The 27606-nt window shown below is 37.2% G+C and overlaps 1 protein-coding gene across 12 annotated transcripts in view; it reads left to right on the top strand.

Annotated features, from left to right (window-relative positions):
• PARD3 (par-3 family cell polarity regulator) overlaps positions 1-27606 on the top strand; it is a 450998-nt gene that overhangs the window by 408307 nt on the left and 15085 nt on the right. For all 12 annotated transcript variants that reach the window (XM_057432818.1, XM_057432824.1, XM_057432817.1 and 9 more), the window contains one exon: positions 26173-26293. In XM_057432818.1, the coding sequence (XP_057288801.1) occupies positions 26173-26293 (121 nt within the window). The remainder of the gene's footprint in view (positions 1-26172; positions 26294-27606) is intronic.

The following is a 27606-nucleotide window of genomic DNA, read 5'->3' as shown; positions in this document are numbered from 1 at the left end:
CTTAAATATTTTGGGGGGTTTTGGGGGTTTGTTTTTTGGGTTGTTGTTTTTTTTTTTTTGTAAAACAATAGATTATCAAGGAAAAGAATGACCTGCTAACTATATTTCTCTTGCACTTTGAGTAACTGCTGGGAAAATAGAAAGTCCTGAGATGTGCTGTGTAAATATTTTATGAAGGAAGCTTCTCCAGCAGAGATGTTAATAATTTAAAATATGATGTACTACATACTGAGTTTTAGGCATAGACATTTAGTAATAAATATGTATTTTGTATGAAAGCCTAGTAAATGACTCCCTTGCCACATATTTTGTGTTACAATTGTGTTTGCATGTCTTCCTTCATAAATTATGCCTCTATATGTATACATGTCACAATAAACCTGGATTTCGAAACCAGACCCAATTCCAGGGTCCATTTAGAAAGGATTATGAGTCACACCTAAAAAAGATGCAGCCTCCAAGTCAATAGTGTATGCCTCCAAAATGCCAAGATTTTGTTGGAGATGCACAATTATTTTGTTTTACCTTCTGAAGCTTTTTATGCAGTTAATAGGGCAATTACAGGAAGGATGGGCCCCCAGAAATGCAACTGTTGTTTTTGAGTCAGGTTATATTCTGTTAAGCATGGCTGCAGTGAGAGTAGCATTAATCTTTGACGCAGTAGCCAGTCAGTAAAGCTGGCCAGGAAACACAAGACCTACTTTGTAGACTTTTCTGTATGCATCCCAGTTTAGGCACATAAATACCCTGGACTGAGCTTTAAATGCACATTGTTTAGAAAACTAATTTACAGTATTTTGCATACTACTTGAACTCTTTGGATTGTTTCAGAATAATGTTGTGGTGGTAAATATTCACATTATATTTCCAGTTTTCACAGGATTCATCCTGGGGAAACAAAGTAGATAGAGCACACAACAATAAATCAATGCAAATATGGGCATATGAATGCAACAGTGAAAATATCTTTTAATTCTTCAGGCTTAATATTTTATTTGCCAATTCTTCTGTTTGTATTTTGAATTCTTATCTTTTTGTCCTTAGTTGCACTTGCTGTTTTATTATCCCATGTTTTTTTAATAGGAAATTTAAGTCTCTGCTCTATGTAGAATTAACCAGAGAGAGCATCCAGAATAAGCAGCTATATTCCTGTACATCAGAATAGGTTTGCCGTGCATGGTATTTATGGCTGTAATACAATACAATATTTAAAGTCCAAATTATATCTCTTCCGTACTAAAATTCAGAACATTTACTATCAGGTAGGAGTATTACATCTCAGCATTAACTCCATCTCTCTGAATCAGATAATGCTATTTGTATTTGTTAATAAGTGCAGACATTCATATTTTAGTACCTGATGGGGACGTAAGAGACAGAATATAGATTTTTTTTCCCCCTAAATTAGAAAATTATCTGAGCGGATGGTTGATTAATAGTCATTCTAAATTAAAATGCTTTCACAAGCTACCACACAGAACCTCACTTTAAAAAAATCAATCTTTCAAATCTGTCACTTTTGTCATTTGTTAAGCATTTGTTGAGGAAGAAAGAGAATATTTGTCCTAATTCTGAGCTCCCTAAGCTGTGCCAAGAAAAGGAGAAAAAAAAAAGCCATCCTGCTAATGCACTGTAGTGTGACAGGATTAAATTGATCAATCTGCTTAGGTATTTCCAGAGTGTGCCATGCTGTAATATCTGGGTTCTCTATTGATGTGCTGTACAGTGCACTAATAGGTAATAGAAAGTATTTGAATAGCTAGCAATATATCTAATTCCACAAATCACCTTTTTTTTTACCGTGCTGGATTATAAAAATCATAAGCCTCGTGTCTGAAAGGGCCAAGGCTTTGGTGAAATGCTAAGGAGAAAGGAGGAGCAAATTTCTCAACTTGCATTAGCCTTTTCTGAGGACATGATGGCTCTGAGCCTGCCCAGAGAACTTTCCCACAGACGTTTATTGCAGGGCTGGGACCAACACTAAGGGTGAGAGACAGTAATTTATGAGTACTGATCCTGGATCTGTCATCTCCTCTCTGAGTGGTTTTAACACAGAATTCTGCTGCAATTTCCTCTTCTTAATGAGCCAGTGAGAGTGAATCAGTTAATGTTTGAATATATCTTTGAAAATGCTAAATGCTGTTCTTGTTTGATTTTCATTACGCTTTTATTTAAATCTAGGAAGACCAGTCAAACACAAAAGATATGCAAAGTTCTTCATATTTTGGCCAAAACCTATTTAGAATACTGTACATGGGTATCTTAAAGAGAGAGAGAAACTGGATAAAACTGCATTTAATTTCATTTACTGAGCTCATGTCTCCTGGTCTGACTGACCTGGAATACCTAATGCTGAAGCTTGTTGCAGAAAGTCTGATCCTGCATCTTGCACAAAGCTCAGCACACACTGTGGTAGAAATCTGTAGTTTTGCTGCAGGTGAACATCGTGTCATAATGGATGTGTTCAATAGGCTCTAGTTATACAATTTAAACACAGAGTCTCAGCTCTTAGAGTAATTCAAGGGGTTTTGAACACTGGGACCCAGCAAGTGTCAGTTTTGACCTCTTAATAAATTATAAATGCATGACTTAGAGCATGGATGTACTGTGTTTCCTCTCTCTTGAAAACAAGGAAGCAGACTCAGGGAAGGAGCACTCGGCTGGGCAGCATTGTTCTTTGTTACTTTCTTCCTCTGTAGTTTCTTTTATTGCTTTTGGACATGCTGTAAACAAATACAAATCTCTCTCCTCTATCACATTAGCTCGAAGGCTGCTCAGCAGTCCTCAAAGTCTTACAAAGGTCATAACATTTCTTTAATCATATCTAGTTTACTTTTCCTGTGGCTGCCAGTTTCCATGCTGTTGTCTTGAAAATGAAGTATGTGATATTAACCTTTGGGTATTTGATTCACCGATGTCCCCAAGAGGAAGTTGAAAGCAGACAAGATCACAGTTTGTTGATTGTATTTGGTGTTCTGAATTTATATTGTATTTAATTAATCCCCAGCTTCATGTCATCCATTAGTCACCTGAAAGGGCCAGAAATATTTTGACTTTGCAAGGCAGATGGTTGGGGAACCCGGTCTTCCTGTGAAGTTTCAGAGCTTAGTCACATCTTGTGAAATGCTGACACTCCTCATTGCCCTGACAAACACTTTTTGGGTACTTCACAGTCAAATTCAAGGATAAGCTGGACATGCCTTATGAAGTCAGGACACTTTTTCCTAAGGTCTTCCTGGTAGAGACATGGAGCTGCTGGAGCAGGTCCAGCAAAGGTCTGCTAGGATGATTAAGGGTCTGGAGAATTTCATATATGTGGAAAGGCTAAGGGGGTCGGGTCTGTTCAGCCACAGGAAGAGAAGGCTCAAGGGGATCTGATCAATGTATGTAAGTATCTGAAGGGAGGGTGTCAAGAAGATGGGGGCAGACTCTTCTCAGTGGTGCCAGATGACAGGACAGGAGGCAATGGGCATAAACTAAACCACAAGAAGTTCCACCTGAACATGAGTAAGAACTTCTTTACCTGTGAGGGTGCCTGATCATTGGAATAGGTTGCCGAGGTTGCCCAGAGAGTCTGAGGAGTCTCCTTCCCTGGAGATAATCAGGAGCCACCTGGACACAATCCTGAGTAATGTGCTCTAGGTGACCCTGCTTGAGCAGGGAGGTTGGACTACATGACCTCCAGTGGTACCTTTTAGCCTCAGCATTCTGTGATATGAAAGGGAAAGGTTTGTTTTCTTTATAATGTGAAATCTAGTCCATCTAGGACCCATGTAGACATTTCATGTAGCCTAAGTCTTGGTGATACCTGTAGTCTCCCTTTTTATGACGCAGTCAGTTTGCTATGCTTTCATTGCCTTTGATACCAAGAATTTAGATTTTTTTCTTAGAGCATTTGTAGCTTTTGAGGTGTTCCTGATGAGAGGAGCACTCTTCTGAAGTACAGTCTTGTTAAGCCTGCGGCTACAGGGAGCAGAGATGGGTGGACTTTGCTGACCTTCCAGTCCTGTGCTGTTAGTGAGATGTTCACCTCCTCAAAAAGGCAAAAGTACCTTTGTGCACCTACTAAAAAAATTTTCAGACTAAAAACAAAGGAACATTAGGTTTCTGAGTATAAATCCTATGACGTCAGAGGTCAAAATTTTGTTATTTCACAGTGTACTCAAAAGTTGAATGAAACAAACTTTCTATTAGCACTCCACTCCTCAAGTTTTTCATTCCTCCTGTGACTTTTCCTTCTCTGCACACTTGTGTGATTTGTCCAGGCTTTCTTCTCATGTGGTTTTGCCTCCTCTTTGCTTTTGCCTTCACTTACCTGAGTCTGGTGCTCCCTCAATTGAAATATTTGTCTTCATCTTCTTAGTCTCATTCTCATAGAGTGGGAGTCTTTCCTGTATTTTGGCATGTTCAAGTTTGACTTCTGCCAAAGTCCTCTTATATCCAGTAGAAAGAGAGAAGCCTCTCTAGGGGTCATGTCCTCTGGATCCTTAGGAGTCTAAAGTAAGTTTTGCAGCTATCAGTCATTGTGTTGGTATACTGATTACCTACATTAAAAAGTGACAAGCTTTCACTTAGACATTTAACTGAAGTTGTCTAAAATTTGTTATATGATCCTCACCATTATTACCTAGTTTCCACTGCCCCTTTGAATGTTTTTGTTTCCTCAAGATTTTTTTAAACCCCTTTCTTCTTTCCATCTTTTCACAGTATTTTCTCTAGTAATACTGTCGCATTATCCTATTCTCTATTTCCCCTTCAGACTCTTGCAGAAGTACTTCATCAGACTTTAAATCTCCTGACATCTCCATAAACATATGTTTGTTCTTATTCCTCCCCCTCCAAGTTCCCTTAGCTCTCCTCTATTTTAAATGTACTCTTCCAAAAATTGCTTTCACCCACATGAGTTCTCCACACTCCATTTCTTTCCTAGCTGCTCTGCAGATGAAAATGACAGCTGAGAAGCAGAGGTGTCTTGGATAATGTCTTCTTTCTTGCTTTTATGCCAGCTAAAATACAATCAAGGAGTGTTTAGCCTGTTTTCACTGCTGGGCTCTCCTCCTCCCCATTCCCCCTCCCTAGCATCCTACAACCAAGCTCCATTGGCTTTCTTGCTGCAGGTGGTTGGGTGCCCTGAAGGGCAAAACCATGGATCTAACCCATGAAGAGGGTATTGGCCTGCAGTAAATAGCCTAAACCCCCTAGAAATCCTTTCCCTTTACTCAAAACAGCTCTTTCATACTACTGTCATTAACATTTTCCTCCTGCAGTGGTGTATTATTGTTTAACATATCTGACACAAAAAAAACAGTCTTTGTTTGAGAGGGAGTAAGCAGGGAAAAAATACGCATTCCATCCAGCAAATCTGCTCTATTGCTATATGTTCTTACTCAGCGGCTTCCTTTCCTGACTTTAAACGTCATTGTAGCAGCAGCAGCAGCAGTACCTGCCTCTCCTAGGCTTCCCATGAGCGCTCTTAATCGGTTCTGCCTCACCCTTTTTCATCTTAGCTGCCCTTAACTTGCTGCTGGAAAATGAGGGGGAAGGTATAACATTTCTTTTTTTGTTTCTCACCTCCCTTACATGGGTTTTACTTGTACCAAACTCTCACCTTGTTGGAATGGAGGAGTGAAAAGTCATTGTGAAGGGATCAGATCTTAAACAAATTTCTTCTTTAAATTCTGGTTACCAGACACTGGCCTCGTGGTGCTCTATGTCACTGAAGTTGAGGGTTGTAGTAATTTAATCGTAACACTCTGCTTTTACCAACTTGGTCAATAAATGAATGATATGAAGGGCCAAGGTTTACAAACTAGTGAACTCTGCTCTTGGATACTGTTGTTGTCCTACTTGCTTTTCCCATTGAAAAGTAATTGCTTTGAGTACCAGAAGATTACACCTTCTAAAGCAGCCTCAGCATCTCGTTGTGAGGAAGAACACAGCCTGTAAACCGTTGTATGCCTTGCCCAGCAATTACTCTGTTGTAGCTAATTTCAGAAAGCATAAGTTGCCCTTTATTTCTGAAGAGGGTTTCTTTTTTTTTTGACCAGCAGTACTGAAAGTGGATGCTTTTCCAACAGATTTTCATATGGCCTCAACACAGTAGTACAAATCAGAAATGAAATACCTTGTTTCCGTTTCTCACATTCTTCTTTAGAATTGAAAATTTAATTATTTTATGGTAAAATTAATTGATCAAAGTCTACTAAACCATTGTAACTGGCAAAAATATAAGTTTTCATTTTTCCATATTAAAAATACTTCACTATGAAAATGTGAAACAACATATTACCATAGGTCAGGCAATTCAATAAAATATATTAATTTGTTGAGTTTTTTTTTCTCCATGCCAATATCACCAAATAGCATTTATATGATCTTCTTTGGCCACTCATTACTAGACATTGTCTCTCATGTGGCAGTATATTCTTATTTCTAGTTACGTTTTTGTGGCGTATATCATGAAATACGTCCTTCCAGTGAAAAAAAAATCCAAGCTGTATTGTAGAATAGCTGCATAAAGAACTTCAGCTGCAGTTGAGAGCCTGTAGCAATTTGGGAGAGCACAGGTGTTCGTTGAAGTGACCCCCAACTGTAACATGTAGAGTTCAGGTGAACTGAAATTAATGCTTTGATTTAAGGAACAGTGAAGTATTTAATTTTGGTAGATAATTTTAGAACAATATTTTTCAGCATTTCTGTATCACTTTTTTTTTTTTTTTCCATGGCTGCTTCTTTTATGGAACAATTAAATATTTTGACTTTTCTGCACAATCTGAATTTTGTACCCCATAGAAATTCCAGGTTTTAACTTGATATATAATTCAGTAACCTCCTGTGAATATTTTAGAGGCAGGAGTTATATTGGAAGCACTATCTTGAGGAAAATGGTGCATACATCTGTCCATGTAAGCCTCCATATCATGCATTATTAATACAATGTAATTTTAAGAAACTTGATTAGATTATGCAAAAAAAGTCCCTTAAATTATTACTACCAACATAATTGAGATTGAAGTGTTTGTAATACTCTATTGAAATATATAGTATTCTGCCCTCTTGCACACTAACATGAGGATGTAAAGAAGGAGTTTCCCTTACTGTCTACCACATGCTGCTCCTATTTGTACTGCTGTGACTGGCTCTCACAGAATCTGTGTTCCACAGGGAAATACGTCAGACTTGGGATGTTGTGGGGTATGTTCAGCCGCACACACTAAGAAACTGCAAGGCAGGCTAATTGCATTCATCACTGTTTTCTTCTTCGACTACATCTGAGGCGGTCTGACCTCAGGGCTTGTGGCAAAACAGGAGTCTGAGAGTGCGGTATATTATTTGCTAGCTATGCTCGTTTAGATAAGAGGCACCATTGAATCTTTCTGGATAAAACTAGAACAGTTATGATGACATTGTTTTTACAATGGAAAGGGGTCTGTCTGCCATTCATGGAATATTAAAAGGGAAAGACAATCAGTCAATTTCAAGAATAGGTATATTTTAACAGTGAAAAGACAGAGCACAGTCAGATCCAAAATACCTGGAGAACAAGAAAATTAAATAGCAGCTGAATCTAAAGGACCACTGTGTTAACACTGGAAAAAAAGCAGTGTCTGAAATTAATTTAGAAATAGGAAATTCTAGGATGGCTGAATATCTTAACAGTCAAGTACAACGGGAGCAAACAGCTTGGTGTTCTACACACCAAAGCCTGATCTATTTTTTTAAACAAAATGCAATGTTTATCTGAGACTCTCAGTTCTCTTCCCATGTCACAGAGTGGGTGTGCATAAGCTCACACCTGTATGGCACTGTGCATTTCCTGTTATTGTTGAGATCATCCCATTTGTTTGATCTGTAACCCCACACTCCAACATATTAAAAGGGGAGTAGCAATGCTTGAGTCTCTAGGGTGGTGGGGGAATCAAAAGAAGTTTATTCATCTGCTCATAAAAATAAATCGACCTAAGCTCAATAGTTTTTCCATAATAGGAATTATTAGGAACTGACTGATCACCAATACTACCCACTGACATCTGGCATTTAATTTCCCCAAGACAGAGCTTTTTCATTATCATGAAAAAAAAAAAAGTTCATAGGGTAAATCATACTCCTCTGGTGCTCTATTCAATATATAATCTTCTCTATCAGCTCCTTACATTGCAGCATCAGATGGCATGGATCTAAAAAGTAAGTGCCCAAACCCAGAACAAGAGAGAGCCATAAGAGATGATACCTTCAAGTGTAGCCAGTGCCTTGTAGAATAATTCAGTTTCAAATTAATGCATAACAGCAAAACCCGGATGGACAAAAAAATCACTAGAATTCTACGTACTGCAGTGACCATGATATCCAGAGGAATGCTAACAGCAGGGAAGCTTTGATTTATCTAGTAAGATGTTTTAAACAGATGCTTTTCAGAAACTGTGTTTCCTGTTTATGGAAAGAAGCAGCAAAATACCTGCTGCTTTTCTCCCAGTTCCCTTATGGAAAAGGGAAGAAGCAGGCAGAACCCATAAAAGGTGACAGCTCATGTGAAGTCTGATCCTGCTGGTTTACCACTGAGGATTATTTTAATTTCCAACTGCCAGTGGCATTTACTATATAAAATTACCCTTAGGTGGTATTTTTTGACTGCTAATGAGCTTTATTCCGTTATTGCTGATACTCCCACCTCCTCTTGGTTGCTGGGGGCACTGGGGACGCCACAGCAGTTAAAATGCACTCCTCAAAACATGTAAATGCAGGCATGTGAGTGCTGGTTCCTGTACACTGCTTGAAGTCAACTTCTAGCTTGGTTGGTTACCTGGGAAACAGCTGTCAGCACAGTGGAAAGGAATCTATTTAGTGTGGTGGATAGGTGATGGGATTTTTTTTAAAAAGAGAAATAACAAAAAAACCCATCACTGCTCCATAAGTTAGCTTTTGATGTGTATCCTGAAAGAAACAGGAGATAGGGTGTACTTTTAAAGATTTTTGACAAGAGTAAATTATTCCCCAAACTACATAGTCTGGAACTGCAGAAGTGGTTCAATTTATAGGAATGGTCTTTTAATAAGGGAATTAAATCTCAGTAGTAGCTCAAAATTTGTTTAAAACAACACTGAAAATAGTATAATTTTTGCTAGTTATTTTCAATTTGTATGCTGCAAGTATGCCATAACAGAGATTAGTTAAGCTGTTGACAGTTTTTATCTTCAGGATTCTTACAGAAGCATTAGTTTTTAGATCATCCCTTTAATGAAGTTAAATATTGTTGGATTTTTCAGACAGTGGTTCCTAAAACTGCAGCAAATAAAGGTTAAGAATGGCTTTTCCAAAGTTGTAGAATTAACAATTCATGGCTTCTGGTCTGTGCTCAGATTTACTGACCTGTGTCACATCCCAAAGACAAAAGCAGAAAAGATATGAAAAATCTTTGCTTTGGCACCAGTTATCATGCATTTCTGATGACCTATTGATAAAGGCACGATCGAAGCTTCAGTTATTACCTGTGCTGCTATGCAGTTTCCCTCTTTGTAGAAGGGCTTTTATGCTGCTGTTTTGACAAAGAATAACCACATCACTGTATAAAATGTGTGTAAAAAGGACACGCCTGTCTATCTTCCTTAGTCATAACTTTCTGTTTTAATTGTGGTTAAATTTTCAATTTGAGATGAACTCTTGAGTATCTCACCACTGGTTTGTCTTTCTCGTATGACCAAGTAGGCTTCCAGAGTTTCATTGCAGAGTTACTTACTTAAGTTCCTCTTCTACCTTAACCCTAGCTTCCCTAAGGTTGCCAGAGGATTTAAGTAACCACCTTCCATTGATGTACAGTGGGCACATGACACCATAGGTACCAGATCACATAGAAAAAGCCAGACTCCTACCTTTTCCCCTGTCCCACATCACATGTCCCTGTCAGTGCTAGTGCTTATAGAGAGATCAAGGATCTGATCTTCCTGAAAGAAAATTCAGCAGAAGAGAATAGAAAAGAAAGAAGAAAAAACAAAGTTTTTCATTCAGGTCCTTGATTTGGAAAGCTGTGTGACTTCATGAGTGTTTTGTGGCTCAAAGGTAGGGACAGGAACGTTCAGTTGTGGGGGGCAGAACTTTTCCACAGCAGCAAGCACTTGCATCAGTTCAAACCAAGTGTGAAATGCACTGCAGTTGTTTTAGACTCTTTTGAGAATGATAGCCTAGGAATGTCATGAAGTTATTTTACAACAATACCATAGTAATTTAATTTAATCCTCTAACTAAAGAGTTAAGAAATTACTCTTTCCAGGTGTTATCAATAGTGATATTCAAGTTAACTGATGTGAGCATCATGTCAATTAGCTGGTAGGTGTATACGTAAAGGCAAACATAGTACAAATGTATTAAAATGCAGGAAGACTTTCAGATATTGTGTAATGTATAAGTGTTTGTGTAAAAGTGACAAAATTGAACAACAGCTTTGCGCTATTCAACAAAAAGGAAGTCCCCTAGGAGTTCCTAGAGTAAAAGCAAATAACATGTTTGTACCACCACATATGAAATTATGATTTTTTTTGGAACTGTCTTTTGGAAAACTCCGTTTTATCTGTTTAGTCCATCAACTGGAAAATTATCATCTCAATTACCCATGTATCCTTGTTTCAAGATGTAATATTTCCCAAGCTTCCAATATTAGGAGAGGTATCATATACCATTAGTCTGGAACACCATTGCTCCATAATGCTCGGTTTCCATTGCTAGTCTTGCTAATCAATATCCTCTAAACCACAGAGCTTCACTTAAGTTAAATATAATTGTCCTGTAGGAAAAATAGAAAGGAAGGAAAAATATTTGGAAGCTATTTGAATGCAACTGAAGTTAGCCTAGAGCAAGTGATGAGAGGAAGTGATGCTAGATGAATGTAGTTTATTTCATGAGTTTGGGATAAGCACCTTTATTTCTAGAAGCATAAAATAAGCCCACCTAAAGGAACTAGGCTGTATCTATTGCTGCAGAAGGAGAAGCCCAATTTAGCACATGGGGTGTCTATGAGTAAAATGATGTGTCATGAAAAGGTTCCTCCACAGAGGAGGAAAAATTCACATTACTTTAAGTATACATTTATGTTAATTAAGAACACATCTAGGGTTGGAGAGTCTTGAGAAATTGATATTACTGTACAGAATATATATGATCACTCTTAAATATGTTGTGCCTGTAACTACATATTACTATATGCTCCACACTATACTTAGCAAGTCTGTCTGTCAGAAAGCTCTAATTGCTTTATGTGTGAGAACATTAAGCTTCAATAAATTTATATACACAGCTGTTCCATTACTGTGGAACAAGTTTTATCTCCTAATAAATTGATGTTTCTTTTTAGTGTCAACTCAAACCAGAATTTACACCCAAGAAGGTGAACCTTAACATCACATAATTAGTTCAGTGACACCAGTGGTAATAGAGGGTACACACCGTATGTCTCTTAAACATATTGATGGAGAAAAGTTTTGACTTCTGATAATTGTTTCTTGAAAGCTTAATTGTGATTAAGAGCAGCTTTAATTGGAAAAGGAAAAAAAATCATGACCTTTAAACATACACTGCAAATGGCATGTCTGCATTTACAAGGAGTTGCACCATAACGGGAAAAAAACTAAAAGCCTTCTTTAAGATAGGGTGAGGGGGGCTGGTAGGAAAGGCATTGTGGTTCTGTATGGAGTCACAATTAGGTTAATGGAACAGAAGCTTAGACTGCCCTGGACTTTTGATTAATATTTAATTAATCTTCTGTAGAAAACTCTGATTTGAATTAAACTGGGTATTAGTAAAGGAACCAATTCACCAAAGAGTTTACATAAATTTGACCTGCCATTATGAAAATTTAAATTAAAATAGCCAAAGTTTTGGTTTCTGCTCATTTTATGCCTGCTCTACATCAATTTATTAGCAGTAATAGAGCTGGGAAAAATGAGACCTGAATTGGGCACTAGTAATAGAGCCGTAGCTGTAATATAAGAAGAAATGACATTTGGTTTACTTTAAATAAGTACCATGAGCTAATGACTTGCATTGTTCTCTCAATGTAGGCTTTTACAGCCCTTGCAAAGAAGCAATTACCTGTACACAGCAAGAGGAAGAATAGTTGCTTAAATGTAATCAGATGACCAGACTTATGTCTGTCTTTGGTAGACTTGGGTTCAGTCAACAGGAGAATGAAAGGAGGAGGCCTTATGTGAGTCGTGAGACTATTATTATTTATTTGTGCTAATGACTTAAAATCATTCTATTTTGTGAAATAAAAAAAAAAAAACAAATCCCCAAAATGGATTTGGGGAGCTGCTCATGCTTCTGCATTGCCTCTTACTCAAAGTGGAAGTAAAAATAATGCAAATGAAGGCTATTGCCTCCTCTGAATTCCTTGACTCCCCTTTCTATTCCATGTAGGGATGGCTGGAGTCAGTATTGCCTCCTGCAAAGGCAGGGAGGGGCTGAAGTGGCTCTTGCAGTTTTCTCCTTTTTACAGTCCTGACGGATATTTAATGTCTACTTGACCTCAACATAGGAAAATGAGTTTGTAGTTATTTCAATCACAATTTTTGTCTTTTGGGGATTTTTTCGTCTCTTTTTATAGTCATGGTAAATACCATGTGGGCTAGTCAGCTCCTCTCCTAGTGAGCATCTTCAACATGGCCCTCTCCATAAGTTTGGATGATACATAGATCTGTCAGAATTTTCCCAAGTATCATTTGTAAGGTGATTGCTGTCACTCAGATGTTCAGACTTTAGAATTCTGCTCTGTTACCTAATTAATCTGGTTTTCTGTGCCTCCAGTGTATTCCAGTATATCTCAGCTTCTTTTGCAATTCATAGAGGTGCAGGCACTGAGCTGATCACCTACTGCATCCATTTGTTGTGAGGAAAAAGAACATTTGACAAATGTGCGTGTACTCCATTGTGCAAAAGCCAATCTGTTCTTTAACTAAAATCTTAGTTTAAGGGTTACTTGTAAGGCAGTCTATGCAGTGCCTGCTGCAGATAGGTTCCTGCTATTTGTTTAGTGCTTAACGATGCAGAAATTTGGCAAAAATAATAAAAAGTAAATAGCAAAAGGGCAGCAAAATCAGATCTTTGTGGATCCTGCTTTCTAGGGATATTTATCATTCTTTTCTTACATAGCCTCTAATTTCTGGGTTTGGTTTCCATGAAAAGCAAATTACTGTGCAGCTCAAATGGGAAAATTCACAGGAATTGAACTTTATCTCAGTTAGCAGCATAGCAATATAAACTGCTTCCTGGAAGCCATGTCTTGCCTTAGTTAATTTTGAAAATTCCCACAGAGACTCATGGAGTTTCTGTTACCTTTTGTAGGGAAGTTGTCATTTTCAGAGAAGGCTAGTGCTTACCCAAGTCATGTGCAACATCTTCTCTGCTGCCCTCTTTACAGGATCATGGCAGTCACACATGACAGAAAGTGAAATGTGACCTGTTACAACATAACCTTTGAATTAGAGACAATAATACACTATTAGATTATTCCAGAGATGAATCGTAAATACTAGGGCAGTTTTGTGCTGATGTTTCATTAGTTTGTCAATATAACAGCGTTATATTAGTTTGTCACTAATATAACAGCGTTAATAAGGATCATTGTATTGAAAAAGATAATAAAATTAATTTCAATTCTTTTTTTTTTAAGGTAATTGAAGGAGATACACTGAGCTTTTAACCTCAAGACATTAAAAAAATACTTTTTTAGTAAGTACATTTGTTAAAAATAACATAGTCTTCTCTGTAGGCCTGTCAGTTCAGCCTACTTTAATTTTTTTTGCTAGTAAAGAATAGCTAATGCCAGTAGAAACAAGTCTATAATTTTCATTAAATGGAACTGGCTTTGCAGCGTGCTTATGTTAAGAGCTGCAGTTACTAGCTTGTAATATTTCATCTCGTCTTTTGGGAGCATGAAAGAGCATTTTGTAGGTATCAAATTCTTTGGGTCAGCTGTGTTCATAGTTATGCAGGCTCACAGTTCTATAGTTTCATTCACACCTCTGCTGACAGGAGTTCCTCTTTGCTGGACATACCCAAAATAAACTAATATCTTAAAGAAGATGTGGAGAGCATTAGAATGTCAGGATACAACTTAGCCTTCTGTCATTTGTTTAAGAATCTATTTTTCTGTGTTGTAACAATTAATTATTTTTACTGGAGAATAGTTATGTATGAACTTTAGATGGACTTACTAGCATTTCCCCAGAATATAAATTGCTGCCATCACTTGTCTCAGATATTTCATTTTCATCTCAGTGTGACTCTGTCATCCCAGCAATGCCTTCAGTGTCTTAATCCTGAAATAAAAGAGAAAGGAAGATAAAATATATTAAATAATGAGTAAAAATGGCATTTTTTTGTTTTGGGGGGTTGTTTTTCATAGACATTTGTTTACTGTATAGATCAAATGCTTAGTGTGTCCTTTGACAAGTGCAGTCCATTAAATGCTTTATTCATGAACTGGGATCAAGGGATTGTCTCAGTTCTAGCCTGCTCTCTGAAATAATACAAACAATTTCTATTAAGTATCATATTTTAGGACAGTGGGACAAAAAGAAGATATTCTTTAATCTCTTTGATCAGATTTGAATGGCAAAGAAGTCTTACGCATTAATGTTTAAAATTAGAGATTTTATCAGCAATCATTTTAGTAAGTAGAACTTGGGCTGCTGTGCTGAATAAATATACTTCTTAGTACATGTAATATGTTGATTTCCCTAGAGCTTCTTTTTAATTCATTATAGAGAAAGAATGAAGAACTAGTATATAACAAAAAGAAGAAACTGAGTGATATTGCTGTAAGCAGACATGTTCAAATTGGCATGACATGCATCATAGCCCAGGGATAACTTACCAGATCATTTCTGTAGCAAATTGCTTCGGAATCAATCCCTGAATTTCATACCAGTAACAAGAAACTTAGAGCTCAAAATTATTCATTATTTCTTCCCCTAAAACCTTTTCAAAACTCTTGATCAGATCTTCAGATGCCCATAAACTCTCAAAGCTCATTTGGATTCAGTGGATCTAGGCAGGTTTGCACTAGTTAAACCTCAAGCACAGCATTGCACTTTAGAGATCTGTACAGGAATTGGTATTGCTGTTCCTTAGTTAGAATCACATATGTAGCAATTTCCATTTCAGTGAAGCCCTATGAATTAGAAATCTCACTTTTTTAATAGCGTTAAGGAAATAATTTCTGGTTTCTATACAGGGACTCATGAAGCGAGTGCACGTCAGATGCTCCAAAGGCAGCAGACGGTTCTGGTTTGCGACAGCATTTTCACTGCTGGGCCTCCTGCCTGAAGTGTCTGAAATAGAATTACAGAGCAATTTATTAAATTTATTATCATGCTGTAGAAGAAAAAGCATTTTCATGGTTTCATGATCTGACGGAGGATCTGTACCATGTGACTAGTCTGTTATATTTTGTGATATCTGGCCAGTACAAGTTTGAACGGCAGTAACGCCTGCTACATAACCACACTTAACATCTTCAAAACTTTTTTTTAGCACGTGCCACTTGGACTGAGATCTTTCTAATTAAAGATGTCAGAATAAAGCAGTATCTTACACATCCAGATGAAAGTAGGTAATGATGACAAAATAAAGTGGTATCAGTTTGGATATATTTTAACATGATGTCAAAACACATTCTCATCAAAATCCCCAGAGACACCATTACAGTGTCAAAATGAAACATTATCAACCTACGACTATCAGAACAACAACATGAAATACTACTATAGTAACTTTGTAATGTAATGCCAATATCATGAAAAATAAAATTGACATGCTAAGTGGAATTACTTATTATACATATTTCATTTCTTTCTGTTTACTAAAACACATATGGCAATTACATTACTCAAGAAAAACCTTACATTTGCATAGCATTTGCTAAAGTAATGTGAAAGTTGAGATACAAATTAGCCATACAGAGGAAATCTTAACCACAGAAGATTGTTATTTTGCAACCCTTGGCTTATGTCAGGCATGGCTATATAGGCCTATACGAGCTATATGTTTCCGAAGCTAAAAAACATAGGTTTGGGTTTTTTTTTCTCTGTAAAGGAGAACTACAATCAGTGGCAAAGTGTAGTCTGTAAAGAGCCATTAAAATTATTCTAAAGTAAATGGGAACTGGTTGTTGTATTGCCTTTATACAGGGTCCCAAAAAGCACTTCTTAAAGAAGGCTGTTGTTGACTGGTGGATATATGAATGCAAACACAGAGAGGCTGAGTGACTTTGCCAATTTTATTTTAATAATTTTTTTCTGCCTCAGGATTAAACTGTTGCATTATACTGCCATGCCAGTTGACCATCACTTTCTACCAGGCATTCCTAGTACTACATTTTCTTTGAATGATTCTGTGATTCGTTCCTGGAGTCCAAGTTCCCCATATAAAGTAAGATTCATCTACCCTAATATAGATCTCTAAAGCTACCCATCTAAGCCTGAGCTTGTCCCTTTAGTCTTCTTTGTCAATGAAGAAAAGTAATAAGCTCTCAAGGGTAATTGCATCCTAAGTGATGTTCTATGAATTTTCCACTAGAGTAACTTATTTCTCTGTATTTCCCTTAGAAAGAGTCTAGATGGGTAGTTTTAACTACATACCTAGCTTTTAGATTATTAAAATTGGTTGAGAAAAATCCCACCTTACCTTCTTCTGGTAAATAAATTTGCTTGTCTGTTGCCTTTATCAGGCTAATTGTCTTGGTAAACCACTGAAGTGGTGTTACAAGTAAATTGTGTTTCTTCTGCAGCAAGAGAAGTGCACTTTTTTACGCACGTGAAATCTGCACTTGGGTTGAGGCTAAGCAGCCCAACAACAGTAAATATTAGAATTCAGGATTTCTAATCCAGTTTTTCAAAACATAGTGAGACCCTCAGCAATTACTGAGCATCATGCACAGTGCATCTGAAAAACAATTCCTGAGGAAAGACATTTTCAATGTTTTCAAGAGGAAAATCAAGTGAAATAACTAAGTAGTTACTTAAGTAGTAAAAGTTGAGTTCCAGCTGACCCACTAAATAACAAACTGAATTTCTGGATAAAAGGTAAGTGCTGTCCTTGTCTGTCCGTGCCTGGAATTGGTTTTGGGTTTTTTTTTGCTTTGGTTTGGTTTGGTTTTTTGTTTGTTTTGGTTTTTTTATATAAGTGTGATTTTATGGATATTTTTAGTTTTAAAGCATGGTAAAGCATGATTAAAACATCTATTTATTCAAATCTTAATCTTAACAATAAAATGCTGAAAGGATTTATCCATACATCAGTTGGCTTGCAAAATATCATATCACAATTTTCTTAAGCTTCACGTGGAAATAATTAAAAACCCTAATTTGATTTTGTGCTAATCGGTATAAATCTTAGTGACCAACTTCATAAGGCGGCAACAGCCATGTGAACTTAGGCACCAATTCAAGTAATCAGTCTTAGTTTTGGTTTTCATTTTTTCTTGGTTTAGTCATACAGGAAACTGTGTGCACAGGCACTAAATGATGAAATACTTAACAGTAAACTCAGATTTAAAGTTTTATTAGAGGTTGCAGATTATTTACTGCCAAAAATAGAACAATGATTCCACATCTCTCTGTGTTTTATATAGAATTTCTGATCTACTACTGATGTTCCTAGCAGAGGGAGTCTCCCTAATTTTCAGACTTCAGAAAACGTGAGATTTTGACCTAGCCTTGCTTTCCTTAGGCCAGACATTTTTGTTTGTTTTTAATGGACAACTTGTCACTTTACAGTTGGAAATTAGCCTATAGGTCGAATAAGATGAAATGCAAAATCAATCAAAATATTATTTAGAGATTTATAATGCAATAGCCCCACTGCCAAAGGACAGAAATAATTATACTATAATTATATTAGCAGCTGGTAAGGACTGTGGGAGCCATGTGAACTTTGCTTAATGTATTATCTTTTTAAATGTTCAGGCATTTTAAAGAGACAACTTTGTCTATACGTCACTGTTTGTCTAGCCTTGTACTGCTCAACACTGTAGTTTTATTTATACTTTAAGATAAGATGTCATTTCTAGAGAGGGTAAGTGTTCACAAGCGTCAAAAAGTTCTGTTGTGTTTTGCTAGTTGCAGCACCCTGCTACCTGTTCCCTATTTCCTAAGCATTTTCTGTGGTTAAAGAGAAACAAAGCAACATAAAATATTTTGGGGGTTTCCAATATAAGTTATGTCACGGCATTAAGCAAGATCTAAATGCTTTTTAAAGAAGATGAGCAGTTTTGCATTGAAACAGATAAATTTTGCCATTTACACAGTGTAATGGTGCATTATTTGAATAAAATATGACTCAGTTTTGATGAGTCCTTCAAATCAAATGGTACAATCAGGGTTGGGTTTTTTTTTGCCCTCATTTTTTTTATGTCTTTCAACCCCTTCCATTAAAAGAGGCGGTCTTTTTCTCCACCCTAGTGCTGTCTAGAGTTTGGCTCTGAAGGAGGTTCTATACTATAAAATACAGTGTCACCACACAGCCGTAGCTGAGTCGTATAAGGTGAGCTGGAGCGAGCTGGGTTATACATACGTAACAACATTCACACTACACAGGTGGTGTTAGCTATGGACAGATGTTCCTTTTTGCAAATAGCCACCGTGCTTTAAGAAGTGATTGTTCCCTAGGTGCTTGTTGCAGCCCCTCTGCTGAAGATTTCTGCCCCCACTTCTCATCCAGAGACGAGATCAGAGGGAGCTTTCCCTCAATAGCTTCCAGCAAAGCAGCTGGATTAGCTTAAACAGAAACAAAGGCTGACGTGGCCTGAAGCCCACTTGGGATCTCTCCGATGATCCCTTCTGCTGGCACAGAATTACCAGCTAGGTCCAAGAGAGGATTGCTTCCCTGTGGTTTTTGTTAAATGCCTTTGTATTACTGTGCCAGGCAATCCTCATGTTGACACAAAATAACCCATGGTGCCTAATTGTGGATGTTCATCAGACCTAACAGCACTGGAGTCATCATTGTCTGTCTGTTCCAGTTAGGATAGGAAGATACTTAGAAGGTCAGAGCCAGCTTCTCCCTGCCTGCCTTTAAAGTAATTTTGTATTTCATTTACCATAAAAAAATGCAAATTTCTCCTTTGCTTGATCACCAATATTTTTGGTTTATTTTCTTTTCCCATGATTTATTAAATCTTTGTATTTGCATTTCTGCCATTTCCATACACCTTCACAAGAAATTCACAGTGAGGTGTCATGTGTTTTCTTTCAGGTTACATGTGGTGGTCTCTTTTTAATTTCTTTTATTCTTTACGATGGCTGTAACAAGTTGAGTGTGGCTGAAAATTGGCTTGGCTTATATCTGCAAAATCTAACAGCTCCAAAGTAAGGCTTAGACTGTGTGATAACCCAGTAGCTGAGTATCTGTTTTCAGATGTTTATAGCAAGCTCCTAAAATCTCTGCTTTTCTTTTTAGTAGGAGAATTCTCCTGAAAAGTAAGACTGGATTTCTGTCTCCGGTGTGTAGGCTCTGACAGGCTAATAAGGAAGAGTGATGGTGGCAATAAAAAGGGTCTTGGGTACATTCTTCAGATTTCACTGGTTGTAAAATGATGGCCCTACTACAGAATGGTCACAGAGGGACTTGAAGTGAAATCTAGTCTGGAGAGTTTAAAGAGACTGTTGCGGTTAAGTGACCTCCCTATCAGCTCCAGCTCTCCGCATTGTTTATGGCCATTGCATCAGAAGCAAGTGCAGAATTAAGAGCATTTGAGATTACCTATTTAACCCAGAGAATAGAGATGGTTTTGATTCTTAATGATTACTCTTTTGAAATCAGTGTGAAATGATCAACAAATCACAATGTCAAAATTTGGAAATTAATTGGTGGACTTGCAGGACTTCTTTGTGTATTGGGGTTGGTGATTATCCCTGTGAAGGTAAACTGGGAATGACATGAAACTTCCTGATGAGCTGATTTCACATGCATACATATTGACATAAATCCTAGGGTTTAAATCCTTGTTTTGATGGATTTAATATGCTGAAGTGTGTAGGTATGTGTACAGGTAACCTGTTACATCTTGCCTGTCACATTAAGCCAATCCCTGAATTGAGCTGCCTTTAAAACCTGCAGACTTTAAAGGATATATAATGCTCTGTGTTCATTCAGCAAATATGAAATGGCAAGAGGAAGGATTTTTATAACCCTGTGAGCAGTAGAAATGAGCCAAGATTGAAAGAGATCTGGGGGGCGAAATTTCAGATAGGCTCTATACCCTTCAGCATGCAAGAAGCTGCCCTTGTTAGAAACTTACTTTGCATGCATAATTAATTTGAGCAGCACATTCCATTTCTTACAACTAGAAGAGAAATTGAATTCAGGTGTTTGGTGAACATATGGGGGATTTACTGTGAATTTATGACCTGTGGTTTGATTGTAAAACCCCAAGATACTAGCTGATAAAACTTAATGAAGCTTGTGCAGAGAAGCTATTTTTATTTGCAGTTTTGTAATTGATACTTTTTGGGGTTTTTTTATACCTTTTCCCCACCTTTCAATGCCTTATTCACAATAAATTCTTTGACGCTTAAGAAAAATGAAACTAGTGTTGGATAAACTTTTCTATGCCTTCTTCCAGGTTAGAACTGCACTGTGCTACATTCGTAGTCTAACTAATTTGATCTCTTCCTCTGCCGATTCTTTTCTCAGACTGACTGTAATTGCATAACAGCTCTTTTATATGATGTCCTATGTGGTTGCTGTTCTTTGTGTACCATACCTATATGTGTTACTATCCCTGTGTTTGTGACAATTGTATTCCCTGATGTCTCAGAGAAGGACCGTAGGTAGGGCACACCGGGAGGAGAGGACCAGCCAAATCAGTTACACTAATTTAAGCTTCAGGACGTATATTTAGGTATCAAAAAATAAACCACAGAACAAAGTAACAGGAAAAGACGAACCTGCTCTGTTGCAGGTAACAGATGGTGCAGACTCTGTCCCTGCTCAGCCCCCATCAGCCCCACGGTGTGTGGGCACAGTTACCTGTGTCACTGACAATTAACAAATCTGTTTAAAGTGAACAGACCAGAAACCCATGCATTGGAATATGGTGCTAACTTTAAACCTGGTAAAGGGCATGCTTTCATTTCATTTTGTGTCCATGACTTTTTTGTAGCAACTTGACAGTTTTTGCTTATCCACCCTCAAGGGCCATCTGAAACAGACAAATCCATCTGCTTGGAGTTAAGCACCGTGGCAAGAGGGTGCTCGAGTTTCAGTAAATGTAGCAGAAACTTTTATATTCGATTATCATCACTCTCCTTTCTGTTTGGCTGTTTTCATCCTGCTCAAGCTAAGAAGGAAGGGGTCCATTTTGTAGACACTCAGGTAGTCCTGAACTTTGGCATAGATGCATGCTGCCAACTACGGCACAGCCACCAAGGGATATAATTCTCAGAGGGATAGAAATAAACTCTTTTTCTGCTCTTTTGTACCTGTAGGCAAAAGTAGACTCAAATTCAGCTCTTGATTTTTAATATGAAGTGAGTAATCTCTCTAAACAGAAAGGAATTTATTTGGTACAAACAGGTGATAGTTATTTGCCAGCATGAAGTAAATAAGAGCCCATCTGTGTTTTATAACTGCTGTCCAGAGATCTAAGCAGCCAGTAAGGCCAGCAAGTCCCTGGAAGCTCAAATCTGTGTTAAAAGATTTGAAGGTGTAAAGAACATTGTTTGTTTACTAACCTTTTGGTTATTCTAGTCATGTTGCAACCGCCTGGTGACGTTATTAAGACCATTCTCCATGCTTTTGCAGGCCAATTTTTCTTTTTTTTTCCCCCAAAGCTTTAGGCATCCCTGTTCAGTAGCATGTTTGTATCTACTTTATCACACTGAAAATCCGTCTGTTTTGAAAGGATTACAACTCTGTACATCAGTGCATGACATCACATTGAGATATTGCTTAATGATCTGAGACTCTGATGGCCATTGCTGTGGCTGCCTGTTTCTGGAAATATGTGACAGCTCTGGCCTATCTAAGCCTTGCTTACAGTTGCATTTTTAGTCCATGCTGGCAACTGTGTGTTTTTAAGCAGCGCTCACAAAATAGCTGATTGTGAAATGTGCCATTTGCAGATGGAAGGCAATGGGGTGCCAAGAAGATATGTGATATGAGGAAGCCCAGCCGCTTTGCAACCCAAGTTAACTTTGGCCCTAAAAACCTTTTCTTGATTTTTATTTCTTTTAAGAACACTTAATGATAGAAAAAGATAACTTGCATCCAGTGCTAGGAGGTGCTAATTGTCTTCCGTAAGTTCACAGCCATTCTGCTATTAAATAGGCATAGTGAAAGGCTGTCTGGACAAGCTGTGGTTACTGTACAGAGCTGAATTCCAGTTTTGCTAAAAAGTTTAAAACTAGCATAGGTCAAATATTTGATAAACTTTGGATAGATTTCAAGTTTAACTCCTTCCTTCCTGCTAGTATTCTTAGAGGTGAATTTACCTTCAGATTTTCAGTTCATTTGAATGAAAAACTCAAACAAAACATGGCTAATTAATTAAACTTTTGAGGACTTGCACCTCAAGGTCAAAAGGGAGTTTAAGCAGCTGGAATACCTGCAGCCCTGATCCTAGTAGTCTGCTGATATGACCCTACTTGCCATGGATAAGTTCATCCAGTAAGTCAAAATTCATTTTGCTTTAGACTGTCTAAGGACTCTTCACACTGGATATAATTTGCTTAGATCTGTCCCAAGCGATAATTATGTGCCTTACATAAAGAGTTGTAGCTAAAACAACATCTCTGGATCTGAAAAGAAGTAAAGTTAGGTTTGTCCTTTTGACTCCAAAATTTTATTTGTGACAGTTTTTTATCAGGATTATTACTTTTTGCATTTTGCTCTTCTGAAATCAGTAATTGTGATCAGGGAGTTGAATGATACATCAAGCAGGTGTACCAAGTGCTCACCGAGTGCACTGGGAGTGCCATTGGAGACATAAAAAACATTGCAAAAAAACACGATGGTAAAATTAACTGGATGAAGAGAGGCATGAAAAGAAACAGGAGATAGCATGGTGGGCCAGGCTGGAGATGTGCAAGGCTTCACTAGTGGGAAGGTTAGAGCAGCTATAATTAACTTTGAATCAGAGCAAGGTTGAGAAGAAAATGGAAATGAAAGGAATTCAACCTGAGATATAGTCTAAGCCCTCAAAATAATCTTTTCTTAAAAGTATCTTAGACATTCTTTAGCTGTTTGCCTTTTTTTGTCTTCTAAATAAAAACATTTAAATTTTTTTTTAGTGATAAAACTGCTGAGTTGACTTCACTTTCTGTGTCTCACAAACATTTTGAGCACAACGAAATCTGACTACATACAGAAGTGTTCTATTTTTCTTTAAATTTAGCTCTTTATTTTCTGTGAAATAGCCCTTTTTTATATATATCAGTTCTTTTTGCAAATTTCTAAGTTTGGGTCATCTCTGTTGCCTTTCAGATAAAATAGAAATATTGTTAAAAGATTTATCTTCTCTGCTGTTATAAAACCTTCTAATAACTTTTCTTAAATTAGCCTGACTTCTTTTTTTCTTTTCTTTTAATTTTCTGTCTTCCTTTTGGTTTTTGGTTTTTTGGTTTTTTTTGTTTGGTTGGTTTTTTTTTGTTGGTTTTGTTTTGTTTTGTTTTTTTTGTTTGGTTTTTGTTGTTGTTTTTTGGTGGTTTTTTTTTTGTCATTAGTATAAGTTCTTCATAGGTCTGGATGCTGTTCATCTCTCCAGTGTAAGGGTGACAAATTAATGAATTTGATGTTTGGGAGTAGACATGAATTTTGTCTTCCTGGCATGGACACTATGCATTTGCTATTCCTCTGCTGATGTAAGTTTTAAGGAACAACAATCCCAAAATGTGCAGAAGTTCTCAGATCTGTAATAGTCCTTCCAGTAGTCTATTTTGGGGTTAGTAGTTTCTGTTCCCTATAATGCATAGGTTTTAGTGCAGTACTTTGTGGGTTTACCTAATGATTTTCTTTGCCATTGAATACCTGCTCCAGTGTCACTTCTGCACTGTCATCCCTTAGAGTTTGAAACAACTTTGATTAAGGAAGGCTGATTATTTACCAGTCATCTTCAGTACCTCAAGGTGTCTATATAGTGCTTTTCAAGTAATTTTGCAGTGAAGCTCAATGGCATTTCTCTTTCAAATGTGTTCTTATACCTGAAATACTAATACTTAAAATACTTTGCTACATTTAACAGCAACATACAGAAAACACTGTCTGTGTAGAAAGTCTTGGACTACTTGTTTATTAGATTAACAACACCAGTTTTAAAAATCAGCAGACCATTTAAAAGTATTTTTTATGTCTTGTACTGGATTGCGGTGATTGCATATAAAATGTGCAGTGTACAGCAACGCGTGGGAAAAACAAGTGGCTGTATAGTAAAGCTGTGCAGAATTTGACAATAAGGAATACATTTAAATAACATAAGCTGTTTCACAAAATTAAGTTGAATTAAGGAAGTAGAATTAGCAATACACCTATAATGAATGGAAATTGTGAAGAGCCACAATGTTTAATTTCCACCTGTTCTAAATAAATCTTTCCTTTAATTGTACTTTTCAAAACGGAAATTTGCATTTCCATTAAAAATAAAATATTTCTTTAAGCTTCCGAGGAAGGGAGGCAGGAAGACAGGCAGGCAAGGAAGGAAAGAAGGAAAGAAGGAAAAGAGAGAAGGAGGGAGGGACAGAGGAAGGGAGGAAGGGCTTCCCCAAATTCATGCTTTTTCTCTGCTCTCATCTTCAAAGACAAGGAGAAAAAAAGAAAAACACCAAAACTCAAAAACAACCTAAAACAAACCCTAAACCGCTTCAAAAATTAGCCTTTGATAGAACCATGCTAATTTTTCTGTTTGGCTAAGCATTATAAGCTCCATTTAATGGCACTGACAAGAGTGCTAGGTAACGTCTCAAGCATCTACCTCCTCCAGTCCACTGCACCTACCAGTTTCAAAAGACATGTAAAGCAGTCACAATTAGATTCCAGAATCATCTCTTTTCCTATGAGAGAAGATATGGGATATAAATTCACTGTGGTTTATTGTACTCTATGTCCAAGAACAGGAATCTATGGAATTGCTTTACATTGTCTCCCTGTAGATTTCTCTTTTGAAACAAAGTAATAGCTGTCCATATCTCATTAGGAAATAAACAATAAAGTACAGGGCTTAAGAAGGCCATAATACGAGATTAAAATGCCTCCAGTTAGACCTTGATACAACATATTTGTTTGTCAGGCTTCTTGTGATGCCCATATTAACATGCATGAAATATGGTGGGGGTTGTAGGGCTCAGGTGGGAGCCGCACAGCTGGGAAAACTGCAATGATATTGATATATATCATTTTTTCCTCCACCCTATGAAATAAGTCATTCCTGTGTGTATTTCATCATGGTTCCATATAAATGTGTACTATAGAGACCTGCAACAGGAATCATGGAAAAAACGATGTTTTTGAAGAACTCAAGGTTGTGGTTGTGCTGGTACATAGCGGTACATCCAGGATTGAGTCTTCTCCAGCCCAGCCAGTGCCCATCTGCTGCCTGGATGTGTTCCTGCCTATGGCATTGTCAAATGGATTTGGTTTTACTGGCCTCCAAGCCTTTTAAGTGCTTTCAGACTGATCAGATTAAAAGACCTGTTAAAAACAGAACTAAGGGATGATAGGCTTTTATTGATTGGGGAAAATAATAAAATTTTATATAGGTAGAGCCTTCAGACTTTGTAATGAATTTCATATGAATAAAGTTCTGACAGTGCCATAGTTTATTGACTGGGAAAAAGTATCTTTCATGTTTATTCAGTAGCAGAGAGCATTAGGACTTTTAACTTGCCTTTATGTTAAGTCTGATACTAGCACATCCATTCCTCTTAATTTCTAGCAGTAACATTCACTGAAAAGAGGCAAGCAGCATTTGATGATTTTTAGGAATTGTCTCATTCATTTTACCCTTATACCACCTGAGTCTCTTTATAAGTCAAACAGCATTAATCACCTTTAAAAAACTTTGTACTACATGCTTGGAAATTATTTTTGCACCTGTAGTCCTGCACTGTAATAGCAGTCCTGTGCTAAGAAATTACAGTCATAGACGGCAGCTCCCAAGTATATTGATCTTTTCCATCCTCTCTCTTCTAGCAACAGATCAACCCCTAACAATCATGACCGGATACAGCGCCTGAGACAAGAGTTTCAGCAAGCAAAGCAAGATGAGGACGTGGAAGACAGGAGACGTACTTACAGTTTTGAGCAACCATGGGTAAGTGGACAGAGCCTCTCAAATCTGGGAAGGTTGGCTGACTCCTGCTGTTCCCAGGCTGGATGGAAGGAGACTGATAGGATCACAGGTCCTCTCCTTACACCCTTTTGCCCTTTCTGTTATCCTAATCTTTGGTTCCTTGATGTTTTTTTTTCATTTTTAAACTTCTTCAGCCATCTGTCCTCTGTGCATCTAGCATTATTTCCTCCATGTTTAGACCCTTGATTCTGTGAATCATTACTTGGATTTTTTTGCCTGAAAGGCAGTATTAATTATTCTGATATTCTGGGTTTGTTGTTTTGTTGGGTTTTTTTTTGGAAAATCAGACTAAAATACATACTAACAATAAAAAATTTACAGAAACATGTAACTTTGTAAATCGTATTACCTCTGAAGATAAATCGCTGCGATTAGTTCTTGAGAGGAAGAGCTGTGTATTTTCACAGTAAAAAAGGAGAGATATGCATAATAACATGCTTCACAATAGTACCCCTTCGCCACTTGTATTAGCTAAGACAGTTCTGTCTCAAGGCATACATCCTAATTGATAATTTAAATCCAGTTCAATCTGGTTTAGCAAAGTGATACAATTATGTAAATCCATGTGCTTACCTTGTATAACATGATCGAATGAATCTATGTTGCTTTTTAATCAATTACATATCCTAAATTAGGATCCTTTAAATATGGGACAAATATTTCATTGTATTTTGGTTAAAATTCCACAATAAAGACAGTGAACAATTGGCTTGCATTCCCAAAACAGAGGGAGCTGTATGATGACAGCAGTAGAATCTCTCACAGCTTCCTCTGAAGCAGGTGTAGGTGATGGGTTATTGTTACTTAGCATTACGATGCACATGAGACCAAGGTGGAAATAGCTGAAGATCTGCATCGGTGTGTCACTGATAACAACCATATGCATCATAATACATATGTCATCCTTGTTTGCCTATTGTGGTGGATATAGATTTTCTTACTTCTGTTGGGTCTTTGTGTCTTTGTCAGTTTTAAACTCACTAATTTGAACCTGTGGTATTTTCGACATGCAGCATGGAGAGGAACAAAGGTAAATGTATCCCTAAATGACCTAGCACTGTTTAACATAGTGTATCAGGATATAGGTTTCTATTTTCCCACGTTAGAAAACCTCTAACCTTCTCTGATATTGAATTTAAAAAAATAAAAAAAAAAGCACACAAAAAAAACACAAAAACCCAAACATACATATTTTTATTATTAGATATCTCTGATTTGATGTGGTTAAGATAGTGTGATAGCTCATCACAATTATAGTGTAGCAGTTTGGGGGT

This window comes from Pezoporus wallicus, unplaced genomic scaffold, assembly GCF_028554395.1.
Source record: "Pezoporus wallicus isolate ANWC-B61680 ecotype Strahan unplaced genomic scaffold, APGP_CSIRO_Pwel_v1 scaffold_2584, whole genome shotgun sequence".
NCBI classification, from domain to species: Eukaryota; Metazoa; Chordata; class Aves; order Psittaciformes; family Psittacidae; genus Pezoporus; species Pezoporus wallicus.
Note: the sequence above shows the minus strand (reverse complement) of the source record. Positions and strands in the feature narration are given on the sequence as shown.